Source organism: Poromitra crassiceps (assembly GCF_964638095.1).
Source record: "Poromitra crassiceps genome assembly, chromosome: 23".
NCBI lineage: Eukaryota > Metazoa > Chordata > Actinopteri > Beryciformes > Melamphaidae > Poromitra > Poromitra crassiceps.
This window is the reverse complement of record NC_139639.1, coordinates 587637-607612: the sequence shown is the minus strand read 5'-3', so window position 1 is coordinate 607612 and position 19976 is coordinate 587637. Positions and strand designations below refer to the sequence as shown.

Here is a 19976-nt window from a genome sequence, read left to right as displayed (position 1 = left end):
GGTAGGAAGTGTGTCACCAAAATATTGTAGATGTTCCTCTGTTGTGGTGTCTGTCAACTAACCAGGCGATGGACAATAGCTACTACAGGAAGGAGGAGCAGGAGAGGACGGCCACAAATTCCCCATAGCTGTAAATGGTTTATTGATGGAGTCATGGAGAGACGGGTCAATGTGTGGCAATAACAATGGGCATCATATTTGTTTTTGGGGGGGCATGCTGGTGCAGCGGTAGCGCCCTCGCCTCGCACACTCGTCCCAACAGCAAGAAGGCCCAGGGTTCGATTCCCGTCCGGGATACTGTTGAGACCGGTCCAATTTCCCAACACCCCTCCCCCCTCCCCACACATGAAAGAGTTGGAAACCGGCAGCATTGACACTAAACTTTGTGCCACTTTTCACCGGGTTTAAAATTGTCTATTTGCCCTTCAAACCAGAGCAACAGAAAGCAACCCCATGTAAGGATATACCGCTGTTTCTGTTTAGACACATGTCCTGGTGAGAACTCAATCTGCCTGCTTTTATAACAGAATTTGTTTTGCAGAATCCCTCCCTCTCTTGGCTCTGGCAAAGATATAACCTCCCACATCAGTGCTCTATTTAAAGCCTGTACCTGTGTGTCTCTTCCACATGCTGCTGGCTTGGAGCCACTCTGCTCTGATAGTATTGTGTTTCTCTCTCCGTCTCTCTCTGTGCACAACAGGCCACTACTGAGCCCAAGAAGCTGAGCCATGCTGGATCCAAGCCCTCCCTCTCCGAGAGCAGCGGCCGACTCCCTCAGATAGCCATGAACACCTGCAAGTACAATGGCGGCGTGGTGAGACCACTAGTGGGCAGCCTGGCGTCCTCGTCGCGCCGCAACCTCGCGGAGCTCGACTCGGAGACGCAGCCCCTGCAGACGCTGCACAGCTCTGGCCTGGAGGTGGTGGTGTCCAAGGGCAACGGCGGCGAGGACCCCAGCAAGGCGTCCAACGAGAGCCTGGTCAGGGAGGGCGGCGGGTTAGGGGGCGGGGTCAATGCGCCGCAGCAGTCCAAGAAGAACAAGGACATTGGCTACAGGCTCGGCCACCGGAGGGCGCTGTTCGAGAAGCGGAAGCGGCTCAGCGACTACGCGCTCATCTTCGGGATGTTTGGGATTGTCGTCATGGTGACAGAGACGGAACTGTCATGGGGCGTTTACACTAAGGTGGGTAGCTCGTGCCGGTGTGTGTGTGTGTGTGTGTGTGTGTGTGGGGGGGGGGGGGATTGTGTGTTGTCATTGCTATTGTTCATTTTTGAGTTGTGTGGGCTTGTGTCTGATGTTGCTGTCAGATCTATTTAGAAGGATTGTTAGAGCAGCAAAATATTTGAAAATGGCGGTAGGAATGATGCACAAATGCAAACAGATAAGAGTGTTTATTATAGTGATATTTGCAAGATCTGTATTATGACAAATAGTTTGTCATAAAATTTGGAAGTATGGCTACAGTATTCTACTTGGTGAATCTCAATTGCAGTCATCATTATGAGTTACCTACAGTGGTTCTCAAAGTGGGGTCCGGGGACCCCCAGGGCTCATTGAGGGTGTTCCAGGAGGGCCGCAGCAAAAAGGGGAATAATTTATTTTCACTATAATTACATCAATAAGTAATACAAGGACAGAATGTCTGACTATTTCGGTCATGGATTTCATACCATTTCTGTAATAAAACATCTGAAAGCAAAAATCTTATCAGATGAGGGGCCCTGGGACAAAATCTTATCAGATGGGGCTCTGTGGTCTAATTTGTGTCAGTTTAGGGTACCTTGACGTGAAAAAGTTTGAGAACCACTGACCTAGATTATTCTTAAATATTCAGAAGCTTCACTTGCTCAGTCTGAACATCAGATTGGAGTTTAACCAAAGCGCCCTACTGTTGGCATCATGGCTCTCTGTCATTTCACTTGAAGCAGACATCGAAAATCACTACCTCAAAGCAGGAGAGGGAGAGGGAATGAAGAGAGAGAGAGAGAGAGATGGAGCGGTTTAGAGAGAGAGAGGAGGAGAAAAAGAGAGATTATGCAATTCTGCATCCTCATATGATGCCAGCTTTCTCCTAACGCCGGGGACACACCGGTATGCGGAACTTGCGCGCATGCGCCGCGCCGCGCACCTCCGCGCAGAAGTCGCTTAAAGTGTCCACACAGAGAGCGCAGCTCACTTTGCGCGCTCTGCTCGTCCGCTATATATTTTGCCCCAGATCTACTGTCTTCGTTATCATGGGTAGTAAATAACGGCATAAATATATAAAGTAATATGTTTGGGATAACTGTTAATGGCTACCTTCGGCGGTATAAAATGCAATTGCATCATATTTAAGTCTGTTCTCCTCCCGTTTTCCCAGTGCGTGCTGTTGTAGAGAGAAGGCGAGTCCTAGCTCTCTACTTGTTGCTCCGCAGGCAACGAGCCCCTAGAAGCCGCTCCCCCTCTCCAACTGCTCTTTCTCTCTTTTCACACTTCCAAAGGGGCAATCAACAATGTCAATAAACATTATTTCACTTTGAAATTGGTTTTATTTGACCAATGTCCGGTTTCGGAGTTCCTGTCTGCCCTGATCTGATCTGCTCTGCTTGACAGAGTCGCTCACGGGCGCAGACGGCCGCGCAGGAAAATAGAAATCCAGGCTATGTTGCGTGCCCTGAGCGTCCGCTGAGCTGAGCTGAGTTGCGCGCAATTCGGTGTGGACTGACAGATCTGTTAACATGGTGTCCTAATGAAAACTGGCTGCGCACAAGGTCGCGAATCGTCGCGCCGCGCAGCTTACGTGAAGGAGTCGCGTGCGGTGTGTTTTCACCGTAATTATGATTGCTTGGCGATTGCCGACGTCAGCAATCTCCTAAGATTACTGCCCACTTTTTCAAACGGCCAAAAAATGCGAATTGATTTTTTTTAAAGATCTAGGTATAATTGAATTTTCATATTTTGTATGCCGTTTTTATACTCGTTCAAGACCACAAATAACATATTTACAAGAAAATCACAGAATTGCCTCACCACAGGCTTTAACCAAGTTGCTTTAGTTGCCTAAACCTAACAAAGTTGTTTTACTTGCCTATAAACACAACCAAAATTGTTTTATTTTTGCGAAGGCAGCAAAGTTGTCAAAATAACCGTCATTTTGCTTCAAATTTACGTTGTGATTGTAGATGTAAATTGCCACATTTTAGAAACGTATGTTGCGAATGATTTTGTTTAGAATCTCCATTGATATTGTAGGCTACATATTATGCTGGTTTTCAGACATTTAAAATTCCAACGTTTTACTCTGGCAATTGGGTTGGAAAGAAGAGTCGGATGCGTCACACTGTCTGGCGCTGACCCGAGTCGAGACGGAGCCACAAAACCAGGAACAAAGGGAAGGCGGGAGTGAGGACATCAGCGGGGGGGGGTTTGGTTTCAGGGAGGCAATGACCGTTTCGCCACCCCGTGACCCGACATTGGCCTCCTGCATCAGCCAATCAATTCTGTTATGTCAGCATGTTTGGGTGTCAGTCAGACAGAGCAGGTTCTAGCACAGTATCTATAGGCTGTGTACTGCTGCACACAAGTATGTAATAGGTCAAAAGTGTGGGTGTTTGCAAACTGTGCTTCATCTGTGGACAGCAAAACAAACCACTTTAACGCCACAGTCTGTATGTGAGTAAAGACTGAACAATGCCTCTTTAACTCCACAGTCTGTATGTGAGTAAAGACTGAACTATGCCTCTTTAACTCCACAGTCTGTATGTGAGTAAAGACTGAACAATGCCTCTTTAACTCCACAGTCTGTATGTGAGTAAAGACTGAACAATGCCTCTTTAACCCCACAGTCTGTATGTGAGTAAAGACTGAACTATGCCTCTTTAACTCCACAGTCTGTATGTGAGTAAAGACTGAACTATGCCTCTTTAACTCCACAGTCTGTATGTGAGTAAAGACTGAACTATGCCTCTTTAACTCCACAGTCTGTATGTGAGTAAAGACTGAACTATGCCTCTTTAACTCCACAGTCTGTATGTGAGTAAAGACTGAACAATGCCTCTTTAACCCCACAGTCTGTATGTGAGTAAAGACTGAACAATGCCTCTTTAACTCCACAGTCTGTATGTGAGTAAAGACTGAACTATGCCTCTTTAACCCCACAGTCTGTATGTGAGTAAAGACTGAACAATGCCTCTTTAACCCCACAGTCTGTATGTGAGTAAAGACTGAACTATGCCTCTTTAACTCCACAGTCTGTATGTGAGTAAAGACTGAACTATGCCTCTTTAACTCCACAGTCTGTATGTGAGTAAAGACTGAACAATGCCTCTTTAACTCCACAGTCTGTATGTGAGTAAAGACTGAACAATGCCTCTTTAACTCCACAGTCTGTATGTGAGTAAAGACTGAACAATGCCTCTTTAACTCCACAGTCTGTATGTGAGTAAAGACTGAACTATGCCTCTTTAACTCCACAGTCTGTATGTGAGTAAAGACTGAACTATGCCTCTTTAACTCCACAGTCTGTATATGAGTAAAGACTGAACTATGCCTCTTTAACTCCACAGTCTGTATATGAGTAAAGACTGAACTATGCCTCTTTAACGCCACAGTCTGTATGTGAGTAAAGACTGAACTATGCCTCTTTAACTCCACAGTCTGTATATGAGTAAAGACTGAACTATGCCTCTTTAACTCCACAGTCTGTATGTGAGTAAAGACTGAACTATGCCTCTTTAACTCCACAGTCTGTATGTGAGTAAAGACTGAACTATGCCTCTTTAACTCCACAGTCTGTATATGAGTAAAGACTGAACTATGCCTCTTTAACCCCACAGTCTGTATGTGAGTAAAGACTGAACAATGCCTCTTTAACTCCACAGTCTGTATGTGAGTAAAGACTGAACAATGCCTCTTTAACTCCACAGTCTGTATGTGAGTAAAGACTGAACAATGCCTCTTTAACTCCACAGTCTGTATGTGAGTAAAGACTGAACTATGCCTCTTTAACTCCACAGTCTGTATGTGAGTAAAGACTGAACTATGCCTCTTTAACTCCACAGTCTGTATGTGAGTAAAGACTGAACTATGCCTCTTTAACTCCACAGTCTGTATGTGAGTAAAGACTGAACAATGCCTCTTTAACTCCACAGTCTGTATGTGAGTAAAGACTGAACTATGCCTCTTTAACTCCACAGTCTGTATGTGAGTAAAGACTGAACTATGCCTCTTTAACTCCACAGTCTGTATGTGAGTAAAGACTGAACTATGCCTCTTTAACTCCACAGTCTGTATATGAGTAAAGACTGAACAATGCCTCTTTAACTCCACAGTCTGTATGTGAGTAAAGACTGAACTATGCCTCTTTAACTCCACAGTCTGTATGTGAGTAAAGACTGAACTATGCCTCTTTAACTCCACAGTCTGTATGTGAGTAAAGACTGAACTATGCCTCTTTAACTCCACAGTCTGTATGTGAGTAAAGACTGAACAATGCCTCTTTAACTCCACAGTCTGTATGTGAGTAAAGACTGAACTATGCCTCTTTAACTCCACAGTCTGTATGTGAGTAAAGACTGAACTATGCCTCTTTAACTCCACAGTCTGTATGTGAGTAAAGACTGAACTATGCCTCTTTAACTCCACAGTCTGTATGTGAGTAAAGACTGAACTATGCCTCTTTAACTCCACAGTCTGTATGTGAGTAAAGACTGAACAATGCCTCTTTAACTCCACAGTCTGTATGTGAGTAAAGACTGAACAATGCCTCTTTAACTCCACAGTCTGTATGTGAGTAAAGACTGAACTATGCCTCTTTAACTCCACAGTCTGTATGTGAGTAAAGACTGAACTATGCCTCTTTAACCCCACAGTCTGTATGTGAGTAAAGACTGAACTATGCCTCTTTAACTCCACAGTCTGTATGTGAGTAAAGACTGAACTATGCCTCTTTAACTCCACAGTCTGTATGTGAGTAAAGACTGAACTATGCCTCTTTAACCCCACAGTCTGTATATGAGTAAAGACTGAACTATGCCTCTTTAACTCCACAGTCTGTATGTGAGTAAAGACTGAACAATGCCTCTTTAACTCCACAGTCTGTATGTGAGTAAAGACTGAACTATGCCTCTTTAACCCCACAGTCTGTATGTGAGTAAAGACTGAACAATGCCTCTTTAACTCCACAGTCTGTATGTGAGTAAAGACTGAACTATGCCTCTTTAACCCCACAGTCTGTATGTGAGTAAAGACTGAACTATGCCTCTTTAACTCCACAGTCTGTATGTGAGTAAAGACTGAACTATGCCTCTTTAACTCCACAGTCTGTATGTGAGTAAAGACTGAACTATGCCTCTTTAACTCCACAGTCTGTATGTGAGTAAAGACTGAACAATGCCTCTTTAACTCCACAGTCTGTATGTGAGTAAAGACTGAACTATGCCTCTTTAACCCCACAGTCTGTATGTGAGTAAAGACTGAACAATGCCTCTTTAACTCCACAGTCTGTATGTGAGTAAAGACTGAACTATGCCTCTTTAACTCCACAGTCTGTATGTGAGTAAAGACTGAACTATGCCTATTTAACTCCACAGTCTGTATGTGAGTAAAGACTGAACAATGCACAACAATCGTGAGGCAACCCAGTGGCATTTTACGTTTCTGCAAATGTAAATTTGAAACAAAACAGCAGTTCATTTGAAAACCTCGCCGCCTTTCCAACGTTCAACACAAATAAAACTTTAACAACTTTGCTTATGTTCAGACGAGTAAAACAACTTGCTTCAGGTTACTACATTATTATGGTTTGGGTTAGGCTTAAATAACAAAAACGTTAAATGTGACTTACTATCCACCTTATTTTTGAATGCCCCACTGTAAAAAAGAATCGTGGGTACAAGGTCCGGTTTAACGTGACTCATTGTTGCCGCTTGCCATTTCCTTTGTCATACTCTGGCTGCAGAAACCGGAAGCTGGAGTCCGTTATAAAAGTTATAAATATAGTCACGTTATAAACAACTAACCAACGCTGGAGGTCCGTATGGAAACTCAAAATGTGTGTTACTCGAAATGGTTAAAAGTTAAATCAATTTGGTGGCGTTTCACTGCCATGTAACATAGCTAGCTAGCCGCTAACATTAGCCACAGTTAGTAGCCGACTACCCACAATGCATTACGTTATCCCAGCACCCAAACGACACGGCTGTAGAGCAGAATGGCTTTGCTGTAAAAGGGTAAAATCCTCATAGACGTTTTTTTTGTCGGGGGCTGGGGGGTTATCTAAATTGGTTACACCGGAAATAGAACCCATAGTTAACGTAAGGCAAAATGGCCGCCAAAAATAAGGTGGATACGGTTGAAATGTAGACGTTCAACATGCCGGGACATGAACATGGCGAAAGGGAATCGTATTCACGGCCTCCATCCACCCCGACCACAGCAACGCCCTTACTGGCCACCGTGCTGTTTCAATAGCAGACTATTTACATTGATATACACGCATCTCTAGAAACATATATTATGCGACTTATTTTTGGTTCGTGACCAGGCTGCGTGAGGGGTTTGTGTGTGTGTGTGTGTGTGTGTGTGTGTGTGTGTGTGTGTGTGTGTGTCAGTACGATATGGTTCATCGGTGATGTGTGTGATAATCTATTGGAAGATTTATCGGGTTTTAAGAAAGCCAATAGGTTTGTCTATGGAGGGCCACTGCTATGTGGGTCTCAAGTCAGTTCATCAAGCTCACCTCAGCGGAGACGTAAATGACCTCCCGTGCCTGAGTGGCACGACAGCACAGACACCCCTCCCTCCCTCCCACCCAGACACCCCTCCCTCCCTCCTCCCACAGACACCCCTCCCTCCCACAGACACCCCTCCCTCCCTCCCACCCAGACACCCCTCCCTCCCCCCTCCCTCCCTCCCACCCACAGACAGTCCCCCCCCCCCACAGACAGACGGGTAGCGCCTGCTGTGGATGGTCCACTTTGCATCCCTCATGTCACAGCGTGCACGGCCTGACAGTGGAGGCTCAGCCAAGGTGTTCTGAGCCCTGGAGGAGGGAAACACGAGCGCTGGGACCCAAAAATCCTTGAACCTCTGGCAGGTGGATTAATTGGTTTACTCAATGTTATTTCACCGGGGGACTTCTCCAAACAATTTTCAGACATTAGAGTGTCTTGAGAACCTGAGGGGCAAAGCAATCTAGTTGATAGCTAAAAATACACTCCCTATAACACGGACCACCAAAGGACAAAGTGATATTCGGCAAACAACGCCCCCCCCCCCCCCCCCCCCCCCCCCTGTCACGGCCGTGACGATCATGAGCGGCGCGTCGACTCCGCTTGTGGGTTTTGTCGTTTGTTGTTGTCGGGGTGCCGCGATTATCATAACAACCCTCCAATCATAACAACCCTCCAATCATTAGCCCACTGCAGAGCGGCGTTTTTACACCGCGCCCGTTAAATTGATTTATCAAATGGCATTTTACCAACAGAGAGGGGGGACTCCAGTTGTACAGGTTCTCATTTCCAAGATCTATTGCCCCTATATATACACACACACACACACACACACACACACACACACACACACACCGCTGCAGCGCCGGCGTCCGCTTGGCCTATTTATCACGGCGCCCGCTCACGGTGGTGGCCTCCTGCCTAATGCTAGCCTCGCCGTTTCTGCACCTACCATTAAACGGAAAGTCCCCCTGTTAGTGCTGCACGGGTTGATTAATTGGTAGTTTAGGTGGTGGGCAACAGCGTCCATAGATAATCTCCCCCTGCACCTACACACCTGCCAGCATATTGTTTAGCAGCAGTGTCCCGACTGTGCCGTTTGTGTGTAAAACAGCCATTATCTGCTCTCAGCTAGCGTTTAAAGCTAATAAGTGGTGCGTGCGTGTGTGTGTGTTGTGTGTGTGTTGCATGTGCATGTGTTTGTGTGTAGATATTTGTTTATACTCCCCCAAGCCAACGTTCTCAACCTCACACGACTCCGGCAGTCTCTTCAACAGAAGGCTATTCTAATCAGTGGGGTTATTAACACACCTCACGAGGAACTTTCAGCTGGTTATGAAGCGGTCTAAATGTGTAATACTGACGCATCACATCTTTTTAGGGTTATTATTATTTTTAGGGTAATTTAGGGTTTAGGTGATTTTCTAAATGCCAGTGTGCTAGTCTCGAGACAGATGTGTTGGCTTGGCTCCAGCAGTTTACAAATGAACCCACCTACCCGTCTGTACTTTGCAGCTCTCAGAGTTGGTCCAAAAATAAGGCAGGATGTTCTGGCAAAATAAGGCAGGATATCCGCTTATTTCCCCCCAATCACCTGCCTCGGTTATGTTTCCGAGATTCGTGATTGGTCGAATAGCATCAAACTTCCTTCCAGTCTAAAGCCCGGAGGAGACTCAGGAAATGCAATCTTGCCACACTACCGCTTTTGTCCACAGGGGATGCTTAATTCAACACAGAATGAAAGTTCCTCATAGCTGCTTTACATTTCCTTGATAGTTGCTTCCTTCCATGTAGAACAGGGGTGTCCAAACTTTTTTGAATGGGGGCCAGATGGGGCCGGCCAGCTGCTTCTTGCATCAGTTATATAAAATAATAAAAATCACATACAATACAATTGTACTCTAAGGATTTTGTTTACCATCTGAAAACATTGGTTCTGCCTGTGTTGTTCCTACTTGGTGCTTGTCTACAAACTGTATGATAGAGCTGTCATTGTTAGGTGTACAGATTTTTTTTTAACTTGAACTTGCTTGATTAACCAATACTGTGTGGAGGGCCACAAATAGTATATTTTGAGAGACAAGCCGAGGGCCACTTAAGATCGGTCAAAGGGCTGCATCTGGCCCCCTGGGCCGGACTTTGGACTTGCCTGATGTAGAAGATAGAAAAGGTGTTAAAGGCACCTTTCGCAAATTCAGCTTTTCTTTTTATTCGATTTTTCTCAGCTAACGCATTTCACCTTGTTGTTTAGCTGCAGAATATAATGCAGAAATCAATGCTCATGTCACCATTGCTGTCTGAAGTTGAATATAGACATTGCAAATATGGAATACGTTCTCCATTATTCAAGCTAATAAGAGTGCGAAATAGTCTTTAATGCTTTTTTAATAGATGGTGTATTGTCATGAAAGATATGTTGTTTCATAATTTGACTATTTCTAATCATTTCTTCCGTGTGTTTGTTTCTCACCACAGGAATCTTCGTACTCATTTGCACTGAAATGCCTTATCAGCCTTTCCACTGTTATATTGCTTGGTCTTATAATAATGTACCATGCCCGGGAAATCCAGGTGAGTCTATTATTGCAGATGAAAATAACACCATTTCATTATACCTTCATTTTATTTTATTTCTGATTTCTCATTGTGGTGATGGTGATGATGATGATGAGGAAGAGGAGGATGATTTCTGTTTTGAGGGAATAGGACATTTTGTGGGCTCCAGTAAAGCAGGCAGTGTAAGGAAATATGAGTATCTTGTTGCATTAGATTAAATGGTGTGTATGACACATTTGGATGGTTCTGGGTTTTTTAGGTTCTGTTTTTTTTTTAGAGCCATGCAGGAAAACTGGCAAATAATTGGGTGTATTGTGTTTTTCACGTCATAAAGTGATACGGGTTGTGAACCGTGGGTGGTGTGCAGACATGACAGACAGACAGACAGACAGACAGACATGACAGACAGACAGACAGACAGACAGACAGAGAGACAGACAGACAGACAGACAGACAGACAGGCAGACAGAGAAAGTAGGAAGTTAGCGTTTCAGGAATCGGTCGCAGACGAAAGTGCATCACAACGTTAAAATGTCAGCTGACTAAAAATGCTACCAGTCTGTGTGTGTGTATGTGGAGATTCAGTTGGAACCGGTTTGATAAGAAGGAACTTCGTCTGGAACATATTTAAATAAAGCTGTACCCCCCTCTTTTGACAGGTTGTTTGTTGCACTGAAGTCTAGTCTTTAGATCCTCTTTGTCTCCACACGGCTCTACAATTCTATCATGAACTCACTCATTTTTCCCTGATACGATTTACTCCACTTTTTACAGTGTAGTTACAAAGTAATCATGTTGTGCGAATAACAATTCTACACGTTTTACTGCATATACATAATACTGTATTATACATGTATAGCACACGTATAGTGTGAATATATCACTTTGAATGTGAAATATGACACAATGACATGTGACATCAGTGCAGACTGTCAGCTTTAATGTCAGGGTATTTTTAGCCTTATATGATGACCAGTTAAAGGGCTTTAATCCTCTTTATATATAGAACCTCAATTTCCTCAACTCAATTTCCCAAATGTATCTGGACAGATTAAAGTCGAAGTGAACCGGAGGCGAATGCAAATGCGCGACCGTCAGAGACTCAAACAAATCTTTTCCGAGATGACAGGGTTGAGAGGCGGACCACAAGCCACAAGCCGCACAATGCCGGGTGTCGATGATTTGATTTGACAATTCTGGGGACTGGCTTTGGCATTGGCCAATCATGGCGTGTTCCACCCCCAAATCGAGTGGGATTCAGCATGTTGTCGTGCTAAGCGAGTGGGATCCGCGGAGTACCAGGCAGCCACCTGCTTCGTATGGAGCGAGGTGCTGCCCAACCCGCCTGGAATCTCCGAGGGGCGACCCCTGACAACCACGCTGTCAAGCGCATGCCTTTATCGCTATTTCTGTAAATACGATATTCCTGGAATGCGCGTTTTAACGAGCCAGTTACATTTCTTTGCATTCTTAGACATTATCGTTTTTGTTTTTTGGCCAAGTTAGTAGTTAGTTTATGGGATAGGAATTCTGCCAGATGACCGGCACTAGGCACCATTTTCTACTTCATTTGGAAGAGAAAATTATCCTGAAATGAAGATTTGATTGACAGCTGCCATGTCGTGATATGATTGGTTGAAATGGGGTAGAAATTTGATAGTACTAGGTGATGTCAGCAAACTGTAGATTACTGTTATCAATGAAATCTTGAAAAATGAACTTTTGATGTGAAAAAGTGTGAAAAACTAAAGAAATTAGATTTTTGTGATGCATACATTATTAAATAGGGGCAGTGCATACCCAGGTATTTGAACTAAAAGAAAAGAAAAGTCATTTTTGGGTTCAGCTCGACTTTAAGGATGTTTTAATCAAGTAGTCATTATCTATATAGTCCAAAACTGTCGCTCTGTATTGACTAATACAATACATTAAATCTGCAACTATACACATCACCAGATTCCTGCTAAGCTTAAAGGGCTACTTTGCTGATTTTCAACCAGCTTTGTATCATGAAAAAATCTATAGTATATTATGCAAATGAACAATATTTAACCTCCCTCCATCTTGCCGGGACAGAGAACTTCACAGAACTTCCTGGTCCAAATGATGTCATAATGATGTAATTTGGAGCAGTTTTGCCATGGGGTCACTATTATAATCACTATCACTATCACTCTCATTATTTCTCTGTGAATGAACAGGGAGCTCTTGGTCCAGACAAGATGGAGGGAAGTTAAACATTGTTAATTTACATATATACTATTATACGATTTTGTAATGATACAATCTGTTTGAAAATTGCCAAAGTGGCCCGTTAATTCTGGATTTTCTTTGGCATTTTTGTGTATTTCATTTCATAAATGACAATAAGTAATTAGAGGTCTGAGTCATCAAACAAGTCTTAGATCATGCTGTCCTGTTACAAAGTTTACAAACAGACATGGATAACTTGAATGGTTTATGGAGTTCAAAGTTTAAATATCAAACATCAGACCAAACAAGTGCATGATAATGCTGAAGGAAACGAAAAGACCCTTGGTATGTGTCTGTCCTCCCTCAGCTGTTCATGGTGGACAATGGTGCGGATGACTGGAGGATAGCCATGACGTACGAGCGGATCTTCTTCATCGTCCTGGAGCTGCTGGTGTGTGCCATCCATCCCATCCCGGGCCAGTACGTGTTCACCTGGACGGCGCGGCTGGCCTTCACCTACACGCCGTCGGTGGCGGACGCCGACGTGGACATCATCCTCTCCATCCCCATGTTCCTGAGGCTCTACCTGATCGGCAGGGTCATGCTCCTGCACAGCAAGCTGTTCACGGACGCGTCGTCGCGCAGCATCGGCGCGCTCAACAAGATCAACTTCAACACGCGCTTCGTCATGAAGACCCTCATGACCATCTGTCCGGGAACTGTTCTGCTGGTGTTCAGCATATCCTCCTGGATCATTGCTGCATGGACCGTGCGCGTCTGTGAGAGGTAAACGCAGGGGAGGGGGTTTAAAAAGAAATGAATTTAAAAAAGAAATGGATGTTCGTGGGGGGGCTAAGCTGAGAAACAAAATGGCTGATGCACAATCACCCGTTGTGGAATACTACTGTAGACACCTTCGTTTGTTCACTCTTTCTTCTCTATCTGTGCCACGCTTCTCAGTGTTACCTTGTTTTTCCGTCGCTCATCCCCAGGCTAGGTCACAGACAAATACAAACAAAGGCATACACACCCACACACACACACACACACACACACACACTCCTTGCGTTTCATTGGCTCAGTAATCACTCACGACTCCCTACGCCGTGTTTTTTATTGCTATTTTAGACGGCGTGTCCATAATTCATGAGTGTCTAATTGTTTGTTTGCTGAGTGGTTTGTTTTGGTAATGCGGAGCCGCCCCCCAGGATCCCCCTCACCCGTTTTCTCCCCAAAACTGCACATCAGGCATTCATCTCAAGGGGGCAGCAGGGATTCTCAGGCAGGGGGAAAATGCAAAGGATTCTTCTCTCCCTCTCTCTCATTTGGCATTTGCATAGGGAAATGAGACGTTAATGCCAGCTTTGATGTCTTAAAGGCATCTTGTTTAGTTGGAGTGGAAGGGGGGACTTGATAGGGTGGTGGGGTGGAGAGTGGAAGATCCAACTGCAGCTCTTGTCAGAGCCGTTACGATGCTGCACAAACCGCTTACTGTGATTGTCGTCCTACTGTTCAATCTGCCTGCTGTTACTAAGCCCCTCCCCCTCTACCTCTGTCTCCCTCTGTTAACACCCGTCACTAACCCCCCCACCCCCCCCCAACCTCGCACGCCAAATCCCTGGATCCTCTCGGAGCCTTGACACCCCCAAACTCTTGGCCAGTGGCGGTGGGCTTTGAACCACGCATCAGCTGACCTTTGACCTTTGACCCAGACAGAGGCAGGACAGTAAGGTGTAGCTGCCATAGTTGACCAGACTTTTTGACGCGGCTCAGTTAGGACACGGAATCATGCTTATTAGGAGTGTCTCTGTATCCGTTCTGTTTTATTCTGCGGTACCGTCTGGACTCCAAGCGGTCCACAGTGATTTCAGTGGGTGTGTACTTGCCTTGACAGACAACTCCTTCAGCCAATCAGCATCATCAAATCCAGTCCTTCAGCCAATCAGCGTCAGATACAGTCAAATACAAATCCACTCGGAAGAACGGCAAAGATCGTCTTTTCCACCGAGAAACTCCGCTCTTGCATACTCCTGTTCTTGTTCAATTGTTGTTATTGAGTCTATTTCTGCATCAACTGCACTTATGGCTGTGTCAACTTGACGTTACTGCTCGAGGCGCAAAGCCATGGGAGCAGCCATTAATGCTTTGCCAGCGGCATCCCTGATTGGTCAGTTACAATGTCAACTACGAGGCAGGTCCCTGATTGGCCCGTGGCACTTTGTACCCGCCCCGGCTGGAGGCCAGAAGGTCCCGCAGAATGAAAGAAAATATGAGTTCACCTGACCGGATGATTTACCGGGCTAATAATCCGGCTAAAGGAGTTATTATATTTCATATTCTGGCTGGGAATCTTATTGTCACCGATACTCTCTTTCTCTTTCTCTCTCCCTCTTGCGCTCAGAATTAGATTTAACCATGAAATGGTCCGGATTGGCTCAAGTAGTATACAACGTTATATTGTGTGATGGCCTATGGAGCTAGTGTCTTCACAAATACAATGGGAATTCCATAGGCTCATACTAGAGTAATACATACTTGACATAGTACATTCCTAATTCTATGCTATGGTTAATTTGGTGATAGAAAACTTGAGTAGATGATTAGATGAGAAAGCCAGAATGTCCAACAATAGGGTCAAGATGGATTGTTTGGTGGGTGTGCTCACCCTACGCACATGTGTGCACACACACACTCAAACACACACACACCAACACACTCCGTGCCAAACACTGCCCATTAGCAGTGCATGATGTTGTATATGTGTTAAGGTTAGTGGCATTGTGTATGTATGTGTGTGTGTGTGTGTGTCTATATGTGTGTTGTGTTACTGTGAGTGCGCAAATGTGTGTGTGTGTGTGTGTGTACGTGTGTGTGTGTGTGTGTGTGTGCACGCGTGCGTGCGTTTGTATAATGTTCTGTTGTACTTTCTATTTCCCCACTACGCTGCTCCATAGGACAGATCCCATGTGAGTCCCCGTTCTCTAGCCGTGGAAAACCAACCTGTCATTTTGCACCGAGCTGGCGCCACTGCTGCCCTGAGCGGGGTCGGGGAGGGGGGTGGGTGACATCGGGAGAAGGGGAAGCCCCTCCCCCCCAAAAAAACAATTAATCTCTTAATGACCTCCTTTCCAAACTCAGTATGGCAAAGGAGGGTTAGATGTTAGTCAGCATGAATGTGGCACTGTCCTTCTGATAAGGAAAACAAGATTTCATCCCAAGATCCATCTGAGCACAGCAGAGAGCTGCGGTTTGAGCAGCACTTTGAAGCAAGCGTCTCTTTGTTCACTGTTTTGTGTTAGGGCGCGGTAAGGGCTGGAGGAGATGTTCTGTGTTAGGGCGCGGTAAGGGCTGGAGGAGATGTTTTGGTGTTAGGGCATGGTAAGGGCTGGAGGAGATGTTTTGGTGTTAGGGCACGGTAAGGGCTGGAGGAGATGTTTTGGTGTTAGGGCATGGTAAGAGCTGGAGGAGATGTTTTGGTGTTAGGGCATGGTAAGGGCTGGAGGAGATGTTCTGTGTTAGGGCATGGTAAGGGCTGGAGGAGATGTTTTGGTGTTAGGGCACGGTAAGGGCTGGAGGAGATGTTCTGTGTTAGGGCATGGTAAGGGCTGGAGATGTTTTGTGTTAGGGCATGGTAAGGGCTGGAGGAGATGTTCTGTGTTAGGGCATGGTAAGGGCTGGAGGAGATGTTTTGGTGTTAGGGCACGGTAAGGGCTGGAGGAGATGTTCTGTGTTAGGGCACGGTAAGGGCTGGAGGAGATGTTTTGGTGTTAGGGTGCAGTAAGGGCTGGAGATGTTTTGGTGTTAGGGCATGGTAAGGGCTGGAGGAGTTGTTTTGTGTTAGGGCATGGTAAGGGCTGGAGGAGATGTTCTGTGTTAGGGTGCAGTAAGGGCTTGAGGAGATGTTTTGGTGTTAGGGTGCAGTAAGGGCTGGAGGAGATGTTTTGGTGTTAGGGCATGGTAAGGGCTGGAGGAGATGTTCTGTGTTAGGGCATGGTAAGGGCTGGAGGAGATGTTCTGTGTTAGGGCATGGTAAGGGCTGGAGGAGATGTTTTGGTCTTAGGGTGCAGTAAGGGCTGGAGGAGATGTTCTGTGTTAGGGCATGGTAAGGGCTGGAGGAGATGTTTTGGTGTTAGGGCATGGTAAGGGCTGGAGGAGATGTTTTGGTGTTAGGGCATGGTAAGGGCTGGAGGAGATGTTCTGTGTTAGGGCATGGTAAGGGCTGGAGGAGATGTTCTGTGTTAGGGCATGGTAAGGGCTGGAGGAGATGTTCTGTGTTAGGGCATGGTAAGGGCTGGAGGAGATGTTCTGTGTTAGGGCATGGTAAGGGCTGGAGGAGATGTTTTGGTGTTAGGGTGCAGTAAGGGCTGGAGGAGATGTTTTGGTGTTAGGGTGCAGTAAGGGCTGGAGGACAGGAGGAGCAGGAAGGAGTTGGTGCTAAAATGGAGCAGCTCCTTCAGGTCACCTTCATGAGCGTGCCAGAGGGCAATTTGTCTGTTCTCTTTTTTCCCCACTCCCTGTCCTTATGCAATTGTTATAGATCCATATTGTACCGAGTTCTTTATAGCAGCAAATCAAAAAGATTTGTCGAGGAGGAAAAGCTTTTTTAGTCCTTTGTGTTCACACACATTACCATCCCATTTATGTGTCTCCCTTCACAAAATTAATGGAACAATGGTTGTAATGGTTTACGCAGCGCAGACGATTCATTTTGGCTCCAGAAACAAAGACAGATAAAAAAACTATGTCCGAGAGGAGAAATGTCAAGTCATCTCGTGCGCTACACACTTGTTAGCGTCAGAGATGATTTTAGTTTGGGGATGTGTTTTAATAATCCAGCACAGCAAATATTTCTATCGCCAACTCTATGTAATGATGAGTCAGTGTTGCACATTCCTCTGCTCGGGAGGTGAGTGAGGGTGTTGCTTTGCATTCTCGCAGCGTTTCTACAAATGGAGGCCCTCTCTCTGGCGGGAGGAGGTTGTTTTGTGCTGAATGCAGCGTCTCCATTTTTAGTTGACATCCATGAATTGAATGTTGTCACCTCCCCCCCCCCCCCCCCCCCCCCTGCGCCCTCGCGTCCCCCCCCTACTGGTAAACATCCAAACAGCATGGAGGTTTTCATGTTTACTTACTCAATCCCATCACTCCAAGGAAAATAAAAGGGGCGCTTGTTTCCTAAAGTGCTGTACAGTATGTGGATTTTGTAAGTGTATCTTCTGTTATATATACACAGTCTATATATATATATACAGTATATGTGCTGTTACACCTGTCACATTGACCACACTCTTGAGCCAATCAAAGGGCGGTACGGTGTGAGATTGGACGAGCACGGAGTCTATCTGGAAAAGGCCTAGATCGGGGGAATGAAAGACACGCAACCAGGGGGAGACGGGGGAGGGAGGGAGGGAGGGTGGAGTTGGTAGGAATGCTATTGGTTACAGTATATTGATTTAACACTGGTCACTGGTCCCCCTTCCCTCCTTTCTTGATAGCCCATCTTCAGAGCTAACCTACCTCAACTAAGCTCCTTTGGCTTCTGGCGCACTACCATACGGCTCCCCTCCCTCCCTCTCTTACTCCTGACTGATCCCTCGCAGCTCTCCTACGACTGTACCCATCTAACGTAGCATGCTTTACACTACTTCCTCATCTCTCCCCACTACTTCCTCCCCTGATCCATAACAAGCAGGCCTAATCCAGCCAGAGCGCAGTGTTACACACTTGCATGCGTGCCTTGCCTGCTTTCCCCCCTGGTTCCTCGCTCGTTCCTCTCTTTAACCGGTAGCTAATTCTCTCTTCCTCTGGCTCTGACTCTGTGCTATACTCACTTCCTCTGTCTCTGTGCTACTCGGAAACAAAACACTCTTCGGAGTGTTTTTTTTTTCGAGGCGATGTGAGACCGCCGTTTCTCACCTCGTCCCTCCGTCCGGTGAGGACATCGTAGGGCCGTGTAACAAACAAGCTTTCCGGAAAGTTTAGCGGACTTTCCCTCGCCGCACCGCGACGGGAATCGGATTATCAGGCTTGAGTTACCGGTCAACTATAAATCTACGTCTGACATCCATGAGTGTCATCGCTTAGCCACCAGATCCAAACGACCAGCCGAGGACAGGCCGCCCGTACGTCCAAGCAGAGATACGTACACCGGTGCAACTTGAACTTTGTCACACCAATGCCAAGTGTGTGGTTTACATGAAATATTCAGGTGGATTTTACAACTTTGCAGTTTCGAGGCAACTGTACGACTGAGTGTGAACTGGCTGTATAGTGTCTCACACACTCGCAAGTGATATGTCTATAGGTAGAAATAATCCAATTGTGACATGACGACAGCCCAAGATGCTTATCTGAAATACTGAGGCAGCTTTGCGTGAGTAATTAATTCATTCTGCACCGCGGCTGCTGCTTTACATCGCTGGCTTCATGCTGGGGGAAGCTGAGCAGGGTTGACTCCGGTTAGTCCTTGGATGGGAGACCGTGGTGTTGGAGGACCAGGTGGAGGTGCTCTTCCCTCTGGTCTCAGGAATAATATCTCCATCCCCAACGCCCCAGGGCAGAGACAGGGAGGGTCCTGTGAGTGAGCACAGGACTGTGCCATGTCAAACTGAGGTCCTGACTCTCTGTGGTCAATAAAGATCCCATCCCAGATTTCCAAAAGTAGGGGTTTATCCCCGGTACCCTGGCTAAATACCCACACAGGCCTTCCTTCCATCATGGCCACCTAATCATCCCTCGATATCTAATTGGCAAATTCAAGCCTCAACTCTCCACTGTGATAGGCTGATGTGTAGTGAGCATTCTAGCACAAACTGGCTGCCGTGCATCACCCAGGTGGGTGCTACACATCGGTGGTGGATGAGTTGAGTCTCCCCTGCCATTATGTGAAGCGCTTTGAGCACTTAGAAAAGCGCTATATAAATGTAAACAATTCTTCTTCTTCGTCTTCTTCTTCTTCTTCTTCTTCTTCTTCTTAGTATTATTATTATTATTACAGTATTAATAATAATAATAATAATAAAGCCTTCAGATAATTCCCTTAAAAGTTACATTTACATTCCTTACACAGAGACCAAGTACTCTACAGGTATAGAATAAGGCGGTGAGGGCTGCGTGGCGCACAATTGCTCAACTGCACACGCCCAGAATGACGCATGAAGCGCACGGAGTGCGGCGCTAGAAATGAGCCCGCGATATTTCTAGCTAAAATACTGTAACACTGTGAAGGAGGAGGAGTGGATTCTCTATGGTTTGATGACTCTGATCTGATAACATCACTTGTGCTTCCATGCATAGTGATGATTGCAGCCTTATGGGCAGAGCAGCTACACGGTGACGGTGCCCACAAAGCATGTTGTGATAACAGGGGAATGTGAAGTGTGCATAGATATGATCTGCATTGAGGATCATAATGCTGAACAAATGTCGGCCTTTGCTCGAAGACAGGTCAGGTGGAAGAATGAGCATTTTACGCTCTCTCAAATGTCGTCCTGCCAACGTTTATTTTGTCGTTTTTG

The 19976-nt window shown here is 45.7% G+C and overlaps 1 protein-coding gene across 2 annotated transcripts in view; it reads left to right on the top strand.

The window, feature by feature from the left end:
* Positions 1-784: 784 nt before the first annotated feature.
* kcnn1a (potassium intermediate/small conductance calcium-activated channel, subfamily N, member 1a) overlaps positions 785-19976 on the top strand; it is a gene marked incomplete at both ends in the record, with an annotated part of 39627 nt that continues 20435 nt past the window's right edge. Inside the window, 3 exons of one of the 2 annotated variants that reach the window (XM_083659174.1) lie at positions 785-1183; positions 10189-10281; positions 12827-13245. In XM_083659174.1, coding sequence (XP_083515300.1) covers positions 785-1183; positions 10189-10281; positions 12827-13245 — 911 coding nt within the window. Of the gene's footprint in view, positions 1184-10185; positions 10282-12826; positions 13246-19976 lie in introns of both variants that reach the window. The other variant, XM_083659173.1, reaches the window with a different exon arrangement.